Below are 17,349 nucleotides of genomic sequence, written 5' to 3'. Positions count from 1 at the left end.
TAATGCATACAATTCATCAAGAAAAGAGAAGACAATAGACCACAGCAATCAGCAGTTTGATAGAAATGGCAAATACAATGCTTGAAGGATGGTTACTAGATGTTAGGAGGAAACTTGCAGTCCTGGGGATAATTCCATGCCAAGCATGAAATATTGCTAGCAAATCAACTACAGAAGCTTTCCAAGAGTGTGTTTTGCATTACTGAATAAGTATTTCATCTATACTATACCGATTTTTTTTCACTGCTAAAAATCTGTATAAATGCTTTATACCTTTTAGCACTCATTCATATAACAAGCTCATTAAAATAAATGAAGGTTAATTTAATCATATTCAGGCACTATATTGGAAAGATTATTGCATTTATCTTCTAAATAGTTTATCTTTCATTCTACAATCTTCATCAACTAGTATTATGAATAATTATCACATTGCTTTTATAACGTTAGAGCACTATTACATTCTTATTAAGAACTTCAAGTCACCTATAGCATTTGCACAGAATACATCAAATCTACTCAAACCACCCCAGGCTATGCAGCAAGAAAATATTTCCTTATAGCACTGTGTGCATTTCCAAGGTCTTTACCATTTGGATGATTACATTATCACAATTATATATTCACTAGTCAAGAGGTAAATGTCAGCTGGAATCACTGAATCTCCTTTTTTACACCTTTGGTATTGTTTTATAGGCTTTTTACCCATTGTAATTTACTGCTGGCACTGATGAAAATATAAAGCAAAAAGCTGAAAGTGTGATCACTGATTTGGTGAATCAAATAGCACATAATAATAAATCATCAAGAAAAAGATAATGCTAGAGATAAATGGAGATGTTTACCATTTCACTTTGAATACTAATGTAACAACTGCTTACGTAAAATACAACATTGTACACCAAAAAAAACCCAAAACAATATCCCCTTCTTCTATGTAAAATAAAAACTAAAACTTTAGACAAATAGCTGAATTTGGGGCTCTCTTGCAAGAATAAAAAAAGCTTTTTTTAATCATAGCACGTAGCAGCAAGGAGAACAAGACCTAAAATGAAGAAAGTAAGTGGTGGAAAGACATTTGAACTTTATAAACAGAAATACATATTCTCAGAGTCATAGCTTGCAGTAATCCTGCTACTTTATCATTTAAAATGTATTACACCAGAGAAAATCCCCCAACTCCAGTATGAGGAAGCTACAAGACACTTAAATTGATTTTTCAGAGTTACTGAAACATTTTCTCTTTATTCTACTAAAATACTTTTTTGTTAACTGTTCTTTTATTTTCAAAAAGATAGTACATGTGAAAAAAGAAACTATATGAAAACATCTAAACAATTTGTTTAAGAACCGGCTACAAAACCTACGTAAAGTTAAAAAAAAAAAAATCTCATTCACTTCAATAGCTGTTCTGAAAGGCCCTGAGACAGAAGTTAAAACGTACAATAACTAAGCTAATAACAGGTATATTCAAATAGGAGCATCATTTCTAGCTGTTGGGGTTTTGTGTGTTTTGTTGGTGGGTTTTTTATATGGTGAAGTCTGAATGCTAAGAGTCAATAAAAATGGTTGTGTATGACTTTTGTTTCGCTGTTAAGTAAGATTAAACAAGAGTTAGACTACATTTACAGTACCTTTGGATATTGTTTGACAGGGATCAGAACTCTTTCTGACAGCTTTATATTTTTGTTGCTGATAACATCAAGATACTTCTTTTCTTCATCTTCCTTCTTGCCTTCAGAACCCTGAAATTTTTCAATTTCTGAAAAATATTAAAAGAGAGAGTCATCAATGGCATGGCATCTGTCATCCTCAGAAACCTTAAAATTAAACATTATAATACAGACTGTGCACTGAACACACCTCTGTTGTCTGCAGTCATATGACATCTACTGTTGTCTTTGAAAAAACCTGGACTGTCACCAGTGCTGAGAAGACAGAGGTGACAGCCCACAGGTTTTACTCAACTAATTCTTCCCAGCTGAAACTGAAGCCAAATGGCCTCAGTGGGAGAAGGAACAGATGAGGCTTTCAAATCCATCTATCAGTCTTTTAAAGAGGATCACATCATCACAGCTTGATGCTTTTTTGTACATGTGACCTGCCAGAATTAAGTCAGATTGTAATTGCAATAGCTAACTTTCAGTAAGAGTAGCACAAAAAGTGAAGAAACGTCTTGTTGTTAGTTTCCATTCAAATGCTTCTGAATTATTTAAAGGTTACGTAAAATAAGAAATCAAATTCACTCCTGCACAAAAAGATTCTTCATTAAAGAAACGCAGTAAGTAATCATTATATATATAAAATATTGATGGTACGTAGAACATTCAACAGAATTTACAAAAACAACCCCAAAATATATTCGAGGTGAATAGTTTTGAGGGTTTTATTCCCTAAAGCTCTATAAGCAATGGATAATAACAAATAATTGATTTTATTACCCTGCAAAGAACTCCTAATATGGTACCTGTGAGCTTCTTCATAGTAGCTGTACTATGAGAAAGCTGCATTTGCAACAGCATCATAGACAGCAAAGAAAATGGCAATGCTTATAATGAGTTAATTATAATTTAATCATAGGTGAAAAGTGACAGGTATGAGTCTGAGAAATATGCAGTTTCAAGGCCCAGAAAGCAAGCATGGAGAAAAGTAACACAGCAACAGCAATCTGTAACATATACAAGTTTCTTTGACTTAAAAGCGTAAAGGAAAATTATATGCAAGAGAACAGGACCACGTCACAATTTCTTACTAAATGTTTACGCTGCCTGTTCTAGATTAGTTTATTTAAAGCATCCACTAGCAGAGATATCTTGAATGCCACTGTTCTAAATTCTTGAAACCTCTCGAGAACACACCTAAAAACTCAGATAGGATACACCTTCTTTAATTTAGAATTAAACAGTTATCTTAATGATTACTAAAAGCATTAGGAGGACAAGTTTCTTTTTTATAAAATACCTTAATATACCTGGGAAAATCATCTGGAAAGCAGCAAGCATCAACGAAACACAAGCTTACAAAGCAATATTCTGTAGTAGAATACTTACATCAGGCAGGTTTAATAACTAGAAAGTTGGGGTTTTTTTAAATAGCTCCAATGTAATTATACAAAGATTTGTGCTATGGGGGTGCAGAGGGGACAGACAAAAGATGAACAAGAGGGAAAGGTGTTGCAAGTGCAGTAAGCATTGCAATGAAACAAAGGAAGGAATTTCTCAACATGCATTGAGAACACTAGTAAGATAATTCTCAAAGGCAAGTGGGGAAATGGTATCTATTTTATAACATGTATTTAAAAAGAATCACAGAATCATTTTTACATTGGAAAAGACTTAAAATCACTGAATCCAACCATTAACTGAGGACTGCCAAGTCCACCGCTGAACCATGTTGCCAAGCCCCACATCTACACTCGTTTTAAATACCTGCAGGGATGGAGAATCCACCACCTCCCTCGGCAGCCTTTTCCAATGATTGACCACCTTTTCAGTGAAGAAACTTTTCCTAATGTCCAATCTAAACCTCCTCTTGTGTAACTTGAGGCCATTTCCTCTTGTCCCGTTGCTTCTTATTTGGGAGAAGAGACCGGCCCACCTGCCTACAGCCTCCTTTCAGGTAGCTGTAGAGAGCGATAAGGCTTCCTTCCCCTCAACCCCCTTTCTTCCTGGCTACACAACCCCAGTTCCCTCAGCTGCTCCCCATAAGACCTGTGCTCCAGCCCCTTCACCAGCTTCACTGCCCTTCTCTGGACACGCTCCAGCACCTCAGTGTCCCTCTTGCAGTGAGGGCCCAAACCTGAACCCAGGATTTGAGGTGCAGCCTCATCAGTGCTGAGTACAGGGGGACAGTCACTGCCCCTGTCCTGCTGGCCACACCGTTTCTGATACAACTCAGGACGTTATTTGCCTTAAAAAGTTATTAAACTTTCTCCTGACAGGTACTGAAGCCACTTAGACGTCTGCATTGTCAGTAGGCAAGATGGAGGGGGACTAAAGCATGGGACAAACTGCTCCCCCTCCAAACTTCCACTAGCCCTTGTGACTCTCCCCTTCCCAATCTTGTGCTTCCTTTTTGACTGAGAGTACCTGAAAGGTCTGGAACAAAAGTGGTGTCTTTGATCAAGTTAACAAAAGACTACTTCAGCTGGGCTTTTCTGACATCACTAGTATGTAAACAAGAGTTTCCAGATCTACCCTGTGCACTTCTAACTGGCTTCAGTCCAATGTGAGGTGATGGCCTCATGGATGCTAGATTCTCATGAGGCAAACCTGAATTTTCACAGGATTTAGAAACTTACAAATCTTCCTACATCAGGCAACGCAGATATGCTTTCCCAGCTTTCATGGCTGTGTTTTGAGTTACAGAATCACAGAATTGCTGAGGTGGGAAGGGATCTCCAGAGGTCATCTGGTCCAACCCCCCCGCTCAAGCAGAGCCACCTAGATAGGGGCCCAGGATTACAGCCAGGCAACTTCCGAGTGTCTCCAAGGAGGGGACTCCATAAGATCTCTGGGCAACCTGAGCCAGTGCCCAGCCAACCTTCACAGTAAAAAAAAAAAAAATAAAAGGTTTTCCTTCGTGTTCATAGTGAGGCTCCTGTGTTTCAGTTTGTGCCTGTTGCCACTGCACACCACTGAAAAGTACCTGGAACTTTTGCATCTTCCCTTCAGCTATTGATACACACTGAAAAAGTTCCCCTCTGAAGTATTCTCTTCTCCAGGCTAAACAGCCTGGGGACAGCTCTCTCAGCCCTTCCTCACAGGAGGGATGTTCCAGTCCCTTCACCATCCTTGTGGACCTTTGTTGGACTTTCTCCAGTATGTCCATCTCTCTCTTGTGCTGGGGAACTCGGCACTGGACACAGTACTCCAGGTGTGGCCACACCAGTGCTAAGCACTGGAAGGATCACCTCCCTTGACCTGCAAAGTCAGCCCAGAAGTAAGAAATGCCTTGAGATGGTTCATTTCTAAACCAGAATGTAGTGTCAGATATGAAACCCGGTGTTCAAATTTATATGAACAATATAGCAATGAGATTCTGCTTCACAGAGGGGAAGTCTTGTGAGATAAGCTGTCTTGGAAACTATCGTTCCACAAGGCCAGGGCTTCTGTCTTCTGGGTCTCCTAAAGCTCTGTGATGTCACCAAGGTGCCACTGTGACCTCCATGAAATCCATTCTTTTGGGGTGGGGCGCAGCCCTGAAGGGACACAGTTGCTGTCCTCATCTGTCAGGGACAGCGGGAGGACAAGGGACCCCGATCCTGTGGGCTCCCTTCTGATGATACAGAGAGGATTTGCTGGACAGGGACACCAGCGGGGCCTGGGGCACTGGTCCCAATCTGCTGTGCACCCAGGACCTGGCTGCTGTTGCCAAGAGGCCAGGAACCTCTTTCCTGCCTTCCCAGTTCCTACCTGCACCTGTTGGAAAGGTCAGTTGCCACTCTGCCCTGAGAGCAGGAACACATACAGATGTCACTAAATGTCACTTATCTGCCCTAGAATGGCCCCTGGCATTTGTGTCAGCACAAGCACAGTGCTGAGGCAGAACAGGCAACTCTTCAGCACTCAACTTCTACAACTTTACTGCTTCCTGCAGGTTGCATCTCCAGTGCGAAATGGCATTGGATGAGGACTTGGCAGAAGACAGCACCTCTTCCCCCACTGCCAGCACCAGCCAGGTGCCCCAGGCTGCCTCTTCCCCCACTGCCAGCACCAGCCAGGTGCCCCAGGCTGCCTCTTCCCCCGCTGCCAGCACCAGCCAGGTGCCCCAGGCTGCATCAACAGTTGCATCCGAGGACATAATGTGCACAATCTGCCAGGACACCATTACCGATGAAGCCTCCATAAACCAGTGCAGCCACATTTTCTGTTTTGCCTGCATACTGGAGTGGTCCCGCAGAAATGCTGTGTGCCCAATCTGCCGCCGCCCCTTCCAGTACATCTACCGCAGGGTGCAAGCCAATAACCTTGAGATGTACTACCTCGTGCAGTATCACAGCTCTGGCAGCTACACTCTGAGGTCTCAGGTCCACTTTGTGGAAAGTGGGCAGCAGCATTCCTCAGGCCACCAGCACCACAGCTCTTCCAGTGGAGACCGTGGCGGTGGCCGTGCCAGGGCCCGAAACAGGTTCCCAAGGTGGCACCACGATGGCCACAGCAGGGTTCAGCACACCCAGAGCCACGACCCCTCGAGCAGCAGGTGGCAGCAGCAGAGCAGGGCTCAGGACACTGCTTATGATGAGGCCCAAGCTTCAAGGCCTGAACAAGATGTCCTGGCCTTCTCAGGAAGGAATGAGTACCATCAGCAGAGAGGATGGGTTTCCTCCAGGGAACAGCAAACAAGGAGCCGATCCCCACGGAGGTCCCGCAGCACCTGGCGCCAAACACAGCAAGAGCAGCAAAGGAGGAGGAGGGATCATGATGAGAGACAAGATCCAAACCCTCAATGGCAAGTCACAGTTTATTCTGGGAGAAGACAGTGCCATCAGCGGGGAGGCCAGGTTTTCTCCTGGGAACGGCGGGTGATGAGGAGCCGATCCCCATGGAGGTCCCGCAGTGCTTGGCACCGAACACAGCAAGAGCAGCAAAGGAGGAGGAGGAGGAGGAGGAGGTGGTGGTGGAGGAGGAGGAGGAGCAGGAGGGATTTTGATGAGGGACAAGATCCAGGCCCTGAATGGCAAGTCCCAGCTTATTCTGGGAGAAGACAGTGCTATAGGCAGGGAGGCAGGGTTTCCTCCAGGGAACAGCAGGCGACAAGGAGCCGATCCCCACAGAGGTCCCACAGACCTGCCAGGCACAGAGACTGATAGTACACTCTACCAAGCACAGTGCTACTGTATGCCCTGCTACTCATCTCAGAAATAATAATACTTTACACCAAAATTGCTCCTACTAAAAATTTCAAAAATAATGTCTAATCCAACTATAAAGCTTGAGGTCAAGGATCTATTCTCCATTATAAATCATGTCTGAAAATCTAAAGAGACTCTTCCAAGGCGTTTTAAGGTTATGATGATAACTGTATAGAAACTTGAGTGCTGGTTTTCTCATGCTGTTTTGTTACACTTGTCTATAAAATGTTGTACTGGACACTGTGTATATGGGTGTGCCTTTTCTTGTTACACTGCATTTACACAGTATGATCAGCTGAAGGTTGTATCACTTTTTCTCCTTTCTGCCCTGGTACCAACACCACCAACAGCTTATTAGAAAACTTCTTGTCCTTCCACAGCACCTGTTTTATCACAGTTTACCCCAAATAGCCCCTAAAATAACTCTTTGTGTTACTTACTACTCTTCTCACAAGGTAGCAGTGATAAATGAATTTGATTTACGTTTATTCTGCTCTACAGCAAAGGAACTGCCTATAATGCGAGTCCAAAGTTAATGCTGGTAGCAAGCCTCTAAAAAGCTTTTCTTCTCCTTCCTCCTTAGACACTTTAAAAGTAACCCCCAAAACCTTTATAGAGAATGCATATATATATATATATATATATGCGCTACAGACTCTTCAGACTGCACCCAAAGACTACCAAAGTCACTGAAAAACAATGAAAAACAGTACCCAGAACTGTTACTTTCAAGTAAGACTGTTGGGAAGAGAAGCTTTCTCAAAAGACAGAGGTGATACAGTAAATTAATTACTGGACCAAGACAAACTGTATTGAATTTTTGTATTTAACTTCAGTCATCCTTTATAGTTCTGTACGCTGCTTCTGTCACTCCATGACTAGGACCACTAACAGAAGGACACTGCCATGAAGGAATTCTGATCAGGATTAAGCCGCTGATTTCCTGGTTCATGGTACTGATGTGCAGCAAACTGCACTAGTCATAAATTGTGACCTGCCAACCAGCTGGGAAAACTACGGTCACATGTAAATGCACGCTATGAAAACATAACCAATATCTTTAGATTTTAAAGCTACATGTTTATTTTTATGAATGCAACCATTATGCATTTTGTGTTTAATGAAAGCCAAAGTTAGTGTAGGATTTTGGAAACAGTAGGAAAAAAAGTCCATAATCAGCAGCATTCCTCCAGAGAGGACAAACACAAGGAACTCAAGAGTACATTTTTGACAGCACTGATCTCAGGTAAATAGATAAAAGAAAGCATTCCTTGAGAAGAGACTTCATAACATTTTCCACCCACTTTTGCTCTAAGCTAACTGAATTAAAGCAGGGAGACGGAGTGATATTAAATACCTCCAAAAGCACCTGTCAATCCCCAAGCACACTTCATTCTCTCCTTTCATCAGTAACATAGTACTATTGCACTTGCTTCTGGATAATACACATGTATCTCATCCCTCTTAATTGGAAGAGAACATGCATATCACAGTCACGCAAAAGAGGTCACCACTAGACAAGTGTCAGAGACTAAAGGCATTTCTTTTCAGAGATACTCTTCCCTACGAAAATTGATCTTCAGCTCTCCCCAGACTTTGAGCTGTAAAATTCTGGAAATACTGTCAGCTCATTTATAATTTTTTTGAGGGGAATAGCTTCTTTTTCATTCTCTTCACTGATTTAGCATAAAATGGAATAGCTGAGTGAGTAGCTCTTACTTTTTCAAAACTATCTCCTTTATTCTTACAGTGCCAATAAAAATGATGTTAATTATAGTTCGCTTCAAAGTACGTGACAGCTATTACAAAACTTCTGTCATGAATATAGTTTTTCCATTAAAATTAGGCATCCCACAGTAAAAACAGACTTTTGCTACACTTAAGAGTCATGTCAAAACTCATCAAAAAATAATGTTGTTCTTGTCAGCCTGTCCAACCTACCAAAAAATGAAATCTACACATCCCTTTCTGCTGTCAACATTTGCCTCCCACTTAAAGGAATTCTGCAAGCCTACCTTGCACCTTACCTATCTGGCTTTTTTCATTCTTGTATTTGCAGTACTGGCATTACTTCATTAAAGAAACATGAGCTGCGGTTACAAGCTCAGGCTCTTTTAAAGAATTATATGTTTCCATTAATGGAAGTGATTTCCAAAATGGCAATATCACCAGCCTCTTGCTTGTATGTAGTATTATGCATAGCAAGGTTATCCAGTACTCTGAGAAGCACACTTTTTCTGCAGGTGAATGGAAGAATGTTTGAACTGCAAGAGAAAGAATGAGCCAATGCCAGTAAAAAAAAAACAAAAACCCTAAACAATTGCTAAAGCACCAATACTTCCATTTTAAACAGAGCTTTTTTAATATAAGATCATTTAAAAACTATATAGTTGGAACCCTGAATATCTACAATGACGATGAAATCACACAAAATCCCATCACATTTTTAAAACAGCAAATACTAAAAATATACATGAAGTCTCATTTTCTAAGGTGTTGCAGTTTTAATTGAAAGCAGGGCAATTGGATTTTAGAATAAAAAAACCCACAATAACAACAACAAAAAAACAGTAGCAGACGGCTCAACAAAAAGTTGGACAAGTTAAAGTTAATTCATGAGAAAGGAAGATCCTAAGAGGTTTCTATTCATGAAAAAAAAAATCCAAACCCCTAAGGATAGGTAATTTAAAAGTAAAAAGAGTGTCTAATAGGAGTTGGGAGGGGTTATTAAGACAGTACAGTCAGCCACCAGCTCTGAAAACCTAGCCCATTGCTCACTGCATTCACCCATAAACACATGCATCTTTTAACAACATTCCTCCACTATATGTACACATACTTTTTTAACACACACAGCTAGGAGAGATGATTCAGGGAGAATAAAGGAGTAATTCCTATTACAACAGACCCAAGTAAGGCGATACCTCAGCCAGTGATAAATTTAATACCTGTAAGAAAACTGGGTCAAATCTGCATGTCTATGTTATCAGTTGTAGACAGATATGAATTGGTCTACACTCAAAATCACCAGAAGCTTTGTAAATGTATTAACTCAAGCTGAACTACTGTGGCTCTCAAGCAAGAAAACGTTGGGAAAAATTCTACAAGACAAGTCAAAAAGCAATAAGAGAGACTTGTAAAATCAGGAACGGCATGAGAAGGAACAGAAAATGGGTATTCACTGTTTCTCAGGAGGGGAAAGCATCAATTTTTCATGTCACAGATTGAAAACAAACAAAAAATTACTTTTACATACAACATGCAATTACATTGTGAAACTACTGAAAACATCCATATTGATAAAATGAAGTCTTTTACACATTTTTTTTTTCTTATGATTAGATTCCATGATGTCTCATAAGGCAAGATGTCCTACTGAATGTGTGTTGGTCTTTTCAAGTCCAACACCTCTAAAAATGCAGTGCCTGTTAAAAGTTTCGTTCATACTGCAAGCTTTTTTTATTGTTGGACCTAATGACCACTATCCTCTATCAAGTGGCCTATTTTACAAAACATAGAGGAAACGTAGGGAAGTGACCGTACCCTTTAGTCAATACCCATTAGACTGTACCTAGAACGCTGGGTCCAGATTTGCCTCCCTCTTCCCCAGCACAGGAAAGACATTGATAAAGTGAAGTGAGTTCAGCAAAGGCCACCCAAGATGTCTGGGGCTACAACACATGCCCTGTGAGGAGAGGCTGAGGGCACTGGACCTGTTTACTGTGTTTTAGAGACAGCTTTGGGGCACCGAACAGCAGCTCCCGGTGCCTATGGGAACACATTCACATAGGTGTGTAAGAGGGATGAGAGACAACAAGGAAAAGGGGAATCAAGAAAGGTTTGGACTGCGTATAAAATCTTTCTCACTGTGAGGACAGCCCAGCAGTGCTGCAGGTTGTGCAGAGATGTTGTACCATCTCTTTCGTAGGATAAAACTCTGAATGATCCAGTCTGACCCCATAGCTGGCCCTGCTTTGAGCAGGCAGGTGGACTAGAGACCTCCTGAGGTCCCCTTCACACCTGAACTCTCCTACAATAATATAAATGCAATACCTTTCAATTCTATACTCGTCTATTAAATTTGCTTGAATTTATATAAAAAAAATTTAAATGTTACTGCAGATAAAGTTACAAAAGGACATAACAGCATGACTGCATAAACTCTGTTTCTTTAGGAAACTTTTCTAACAAAATGTAATAATATAGGTAGAAAATAAATTAAAGATCTAAAGAACTTCATATTTGTTACTAAAAAACGAAGAGAATTAACAAGGAAAAAAAAAAGAAAATGAAAGCGAGCAAAGACTGAGTAAAATTGAACTCCAATTTCCTAACCTCCTCTCTATATAAGCAACTGATTTTTACTGCCTACTTATTATTTTGACTCTACCTGCAGAGCTCTCAGCAACTCGCAGAGGTATGCCAAGGAGTTGTTTAGTCCCCAAATTATAGCACTGGTAGAAAAACAATTACCTAATGTAACTATCTACTAATCTATAGCTAGATCGATATAGATCAGAACAGCTATAAAAAGAATATTAACAGTGTTAGATAACTAGAAAAGTTCTCAAGCGGAAATACCAGTTCTTACTAAATTTATGAACATCATCTGCTGAGACACACAGCTTTCTAGGGAGAATTTTAAGCCTGTTTGCCAAGCAGTTCCTCAAAACACTATTCCATATAATTCTAGATATATACCAACGGTAATCATGAAAATATTAGTATTTATGATGAAACTTACTGTACCAAACTGGTGGAGTCTTTCCTCAGTAAAAATAAAACCCAGCAATCATTCAAGGTCAGCATCAGCACACGCAGTATAAAGGAAAGATCAGGGATGCCTAGTAAATACCGTTGCTGGTAAAACTAAGGAGTCACAGCAATATTAGCTATAAGACATATTTTTTAATTGGTTTTGGGAAAATTGTTATTAAAATAACTGAGCAATTAAAACACTGATTAAATATATTTTTTATCAAAATCGTTAGAAAGAAAGCAAGCCACCAGGTAAGATTTTAAGGACAAAGGTTCTTTCAAAACTGCCTTTGAAGTCGAACCTACCTTTGTTTGGGGAGTCAGCCTGAACAGACTGTGATGAAAGTTCGGTGTTGTCAGCTGTTGTATTGCTGGAACTATGATGTGCAGTTCACCAAGTAGCTGAACTTGGTACAGTTCTCCCTTCAGAGAGCAGCTTAGACAGTATTAAAAATATGCCTCCAGTTAGATGAAAGGCAAACTTGAAAGTTGCTGATATATATTTTTTTTTATTTAATCCTGGTTTTCTTTCATCTGAGAAAGAAACTACTCATAAAAAGTACACAACATGAAGATTTACTCATAAAAAAAAAAAAAGCAAGCAAAACCTACCAAAAATAACAAGAGTGTATTTCTTTCTGAACATCTCTCTAAGAGTCCTTGAATTTAGCACCCTAGAAAACTGTGTGGCTACAATGTGTAAGAAAAAGAAAGTAGTTCTTTGTCAACAAAGATTTTTGTAGCTTCTACTGTGTTAAAGTCCATTTGACACAGCACTTTAAGACATACTGAAGCACTCTCCTGGATTAATCCACAAACATCAGTGCTGTGCTACATATTGTATGGTGTGGAACAGATAAGTAGGGGTGAAAGATGAATCGATCAATGAAGTCACGGGTAAGTCCCCCAGTGCGATATTCATTACCTATCCCTGACTACCTGAAAGCCGATGGTATTTTTGAGAGGGTGGCTCTGCCTAGCTGCAGCAGCTAGCAAAAAAAGAAGCTTTTCTATCTCTCCACAGTTTCTGGAAAGGAAGAAATGCTTTCTTTTTCCCTCTTCAGTCCTAGAACTTATTAATGATAAAAATGTCTGCTAGTCTCTCCTCAGAGAAAGAGAGAGAGAACAGCAGATTTGCTGGCTTTTTTGCCCTTCCCCCCCACTCCCAGCTCAGGCCTGGCTTTTGGGTTTTTTTTCTGTACTGTGAGGTAGAACAGCTACAGAGTAAGACTGACATCTGGATGTGCACAATATAGAAAATGATGAAAAGATGCCTCTTACTGAAATTAAGAACCAGTACAAAATTTTGCGTAGAGTTCAGGCTTCTCACTGACCTCTCTTGGTTTTCCAGTTAGCACTGCAACTAATGAGCTAATAACCTCTGCTCACACAGTTGTCAAAGTATCTGAAAGGCGTCTACAAACCTTAAAAACAGTAGTTTCCATTTAGTATGTGATTTCAGATCTTGGGCTCAGAAAGTCAACTGCATCTGAAAGAATGACAGGAAAACTGAAATTCACTGGGGAAGAGATGATGAAACCCCAAGTAAATGCAAGGAATTGCTGAGAGGTGGAAGAGATTTAGAGTGTCTCGGAATATGACCTTTACTACTTAATGTTTGCTCCTGTCAGCAAATAGAAAAGATTGGCTCTAACTGCTATACAGACAAGAGAACACTCAGTGTGTGTACACACACTCATATAATGAATAGTTATATAAAAAATAAATATACTTTTTAATCATAATTGGTAAAAAAGCATGAAAGAAGAAAACCAAGGATTCAGTGCCTGGTATATACAATCATATGTGTGTGTGTATATATATATATATCATATCTACCTCTCTACAATGAAATTACTTCTTAAACATTTGCTGATTCATCACAAAAGAGTTCATTTACAGAAAAGTTGCATTCATGTGCTCACTAATACTATATAGCCAACATACACATTAAGTTTGTTTCTGGCAAATGCCAAATTTAATAATGTTCAGAGATTCACTAAAAGTTACCAGGATTTCACAACTCATCCAAAAGATGACACTGTTTCCTGTCACAATAGAAGATTACTGATCTGCTTCTGTGGTACGTTTTAATTTACCTTATTTCAGACGGAGAGCAATAAATACAAATAATAGCTTTTGGATAAATTGGGATTTTAACTGGAGGACTAAACCCGAGATATCTAACAGCAGGTATGTAACCCTCTACTCAGAAACCCACTGGAAAGCACATCTTTGCTCTGAACCTCCACTTGGAAGTCTGCAAAGAGATCTTTGCTCGAGAGGATCAGTAATGTACACGAAGAGATCACCACCCTCCCTGTACTGCCTCTTCACAAGAAACTGTCAGCAAAATCTAAAAACAAATGGTTTACACAACAACATAAATTCACACACTTATAAATGCGCAGTGAAAACCGAAGAAGCTGAAGTGGAGAAAATGACTGAAATTTAAGATATTTCAATAATCTGCTACAGAGATTTTATTGTATTGTCTCCTATGGATGTTTGTGCAGAATACAGAATACACTCATGCCCACACCACACTCGTTAGGTTTACCTCATCCACACTACTTTTCAAGCTATGTTATGTATTAACCCCTCAAATACTGATCTGCAGACATGACAGGGGGCATGCTAACATGGTGCCAATGCTTGGGCACCATTTCTGTTTGGTTTAATGCAACAGCCATAATGTAAGGATACAGAAATTAGCCCAGTAATCATCTCAGAAGTAGGAACAAGTGAAAGCTGTAACAGATAGGTTTAGCAACTACGTATTAGTTTTAGTTATGTGACCCCAACTGTTCTTGGCTACTATTTATCAATGGAGGAAAGTGCACTTGGCAACGGAGGCAAGATTCGGGCCATTCTTATGATTGAATATAAACCAAGTATCTACAAACTATTCAACAAAAAGCAGGAAACCTGTGTCCTGCCTGGAAGTAGGATTCTCTGGCAACTTTAAAAAAGAAAGGTAGCACCAGGTAATGCAATTTCATTACACCAGGTTATTTGACACAAGGAATTAAAATTCATCCTAGAGTAGTATTACAGCCTGATATTGTGGCAAACAAGATGCATGTTCTTCATAGATTTATCACCTTGCCTTAAGAGCACTTGTTTTCATTGTAGAGGCCTCACAATAAATTAAAACATACAGATGTCAAGGAGACTTGTTTCATTTCCTGCAAATATCTTTCAATTCCTCCAACTATGTTTCTAGGAATCAATTTTAAAATGTGAAGACGACCTGCTTGAACCTGTCTGCAACCCACTTCATCAATGCTAAACAGGAAAGCCTGTTATCTTGTCAAGGGGAAAAAAGGGGCCCAGGATAATGTTTTCAAATAATGAGTATAGTGTACGTTCCTGGCATATACCCAAAAATCAATGAAGCGAAGTCTTCTTTTTTTCCCCACTAGATCCTTTGCTTCTTATTCAATTAAAAACAAAACAAAACCAGGGAAAAAAAACAAACACCCACAACACACCAAAAACACAAAACCTTTGAGAGTTAAGATCCATGTTACAAGCTGTACTAACCAGCATGGATTCACATGCCAAGAATACACATATTGTAAACAAGCTCACTAACAAAGACCAGTTAGATAAAACTGAATCCAGAATAAGGAGTGCTGACTGTTAGGAAATTTGGCAAGCAATGAGAGAAGCTCACAATAGCAGTGAAACCTGCTGGTGATTAATCTATACAGCTACTCAATTTGTTACAGTCTAGGAGTAAGTTTGAATCCTTGCTGAGCCCTTACACTAGTGGATATCCATATATGACACCTGGGCATTATAGTCCTAACTCCAGCTGGCTGGAAAACTCCACACTGGCATAAAACAGCCAGGTATCGTTTTTTCACCCTATCAAAAAGATCCGTTTCTTGTTCTCAACTCCACTTCAAAGGGCTGCAGCTTTAACAGCAACGTATCATAAAATCAAATATATTCTCAGCTCCCAAATATGGTTTTTCATTGTTTCCAGTCAAGTTCAAAGAATTGGCACCCATTTTCAGGGCACTTCCTAGCCCATGGCCCAAGGTAAAAAAAAGCTGGCCTAAAATGCCACAGCCTATGAGAAGTGAGTCCACTCCTCAAGCACAGTGCAACTCACTACATAATCACTGTGGAAAAAACTGGGTTCAACTCTGTGGGAGATAACAGTTTTTCCAGGAACCAGTTTTACAAGAAGACTAAGGTCTGTTATAATTCTTTTCCAAACACCTGACCTCATACATTGCTTTTACCTTCTTGTCACTACCACTATTATATGGTAAAAAGAGAAGAACTAGCGAATTTTGGTTTTTCACGGATTTGTGAACAGTATCTTTCGCCACCTGTCCTTGCACACAATATCCTTATTTGCTCCGTGTGTCCGTTTCATCTCACCGTTCTCCTCATATGCACTATGAGCCAAATATGAACACTTGTGTAGAACAGGAAAAAGAACTAGAATCCAATTCAGGAAATTAAGTAAACAGAGACATTAAATTTCAGCTAAATAGCTGAAGTTACCTTTCAGCTTGTTTTTTTTCCACCAGTTGGAATGCTATGTTTTTTTTGTTTTCCAGAAACTAGCCATACAAATCTAGCCATACAATACGCCCTGCTTCTCTTTGGAGGTAATTCTATCTTCCAGCTGTCCCCCAGTAATGGTAGCTGGCAGGTAAGCCTTTGATTGTTAAGAGTGAAAGAGAACAGCTGCCACGCTTAGAATTGTCAAGCTAAGGAAAATGCTCATTATACTTCTGTGTATCTGTTAACATCTTCTCTTCTTTCCTGTCTCTTCCACTTTATATGTCACCTTCGTGAATTACCTCACTATTACTGTTCATTAACAGGCATACAAAGAAGTCCTTCTGCTGAGGTCTCTTTTTCACAGCACACTAGTGAATCAGTAGTGATGTCTGTAAAGCTGGCCAGATTTGAAAACTGTCCTGCTTCACAACAAACATCCTAATTAACCATGCCCAAATGAAATGGCTTATGCAGCTTACGTGTCGTAAAATATTTAATAAACAGGGAAAAATGCAATTCACAATGAAAATTTAAAAGAAATTGCTCAGTTTGCCTGCAGTTTAGGTCTTGTACTAACAAGACTTTTACCTGGTTACACATCTGTCAGTGACGATCTCAGCAGCTAGTAAAAAGACACATCTGCCAATCTGCTCCTGTTCCTAAGGGTGTACAGGGCAGAGGCAGAGCTTGGGCAAACCCGCATTGACTCAAGCATGCTGGAGAGTTTGTCAGCTGCCTTGATTAGCACAGGAAACAGCCTCTTGAGTTCAGGAAATGCCACGGGATCATCCTTAAAGAAAAAGAAAATTTCCAGGCACACACCGTGTTGCAAGACAACCTGTTCCATTGCAGAACAGGTCTACTCAGGCTCAGCCCAACACAAGAATTGCAATTTGATGCTGAGCTAATAAGGAATTTAATATTTTTGTGGAAGTGTTTCTTTTATCAACAAATTATAAGCATTTTATACAAAAAATACTCCATCAGGACTTAGTATGTATATTGCTGTTTGTTTTTTTTTTTTAATGCTGATAAAAATCATACAGCTTTCCCTTTGTTTTAGGATGGATGTCACCAATAGCAACAGTTGGCAGCACCCACAGATTAATCATTTCAATTTTATGAAGTAATGGAAATAGAAGATAGATTTTTGTTTCAGTCAGAAAATATCCAACATTCCTAGTACTGTAGAGGTAGAGTTGCTGACAATC

At 39.8% G+C, this 17,349-nt stretch overlaps 1 protein-coding gene across 7 annotated transcripts in view; it reads right to left on the bottom strand.

The window, feature by feature from the left end:
* KHDRBS2 (KH RNA binding domain containing, signal transduction associated 2) overlaps positions 1 to 17,349 on the bottom strand; it is a 393,362-nt gene that overhangs the window by 313,752 nt on the left and 62,261 nt on the right. For all 7 annotated transcript variants that reach the window (XR_005828603.1, XR_005828605.1, XR_005828602.1 and 4 more), the window contains exon 2: positions 1,635 to 1,762. Coding sequence is in view for 2 of the 7 variants with exons in the window: in XM_040599141.1 (XP_040455075.1) it covers positions 1,635 to 1,762 (128 nt within the window). In the remaining 5 variants the exon portion in view is untranslated. The remainder of the gene's footprint in view (positions 1 to 1,634; positions 1,763 to 17,349) is intronic.

Source organism: Falco naumanni, chromosome 6 (genome assembly GCF_017639655.2).
Source record: "Falco naumanni isolate bFalNau1 chromosome 6, bFalNau1.pat, whole genome shotgun sequence".
Taxonomy (NCBI): Eukaryota; Metazoa; Chordata; class Aves; order Falconiformes; family Falconidae; genus Falco; species Falco naumanni.
The sequence above is the reverse complement of the archived record's forward strand: the minus strand, read 5'-3'. Positions and strand labels throughout refer to the sequence as shown.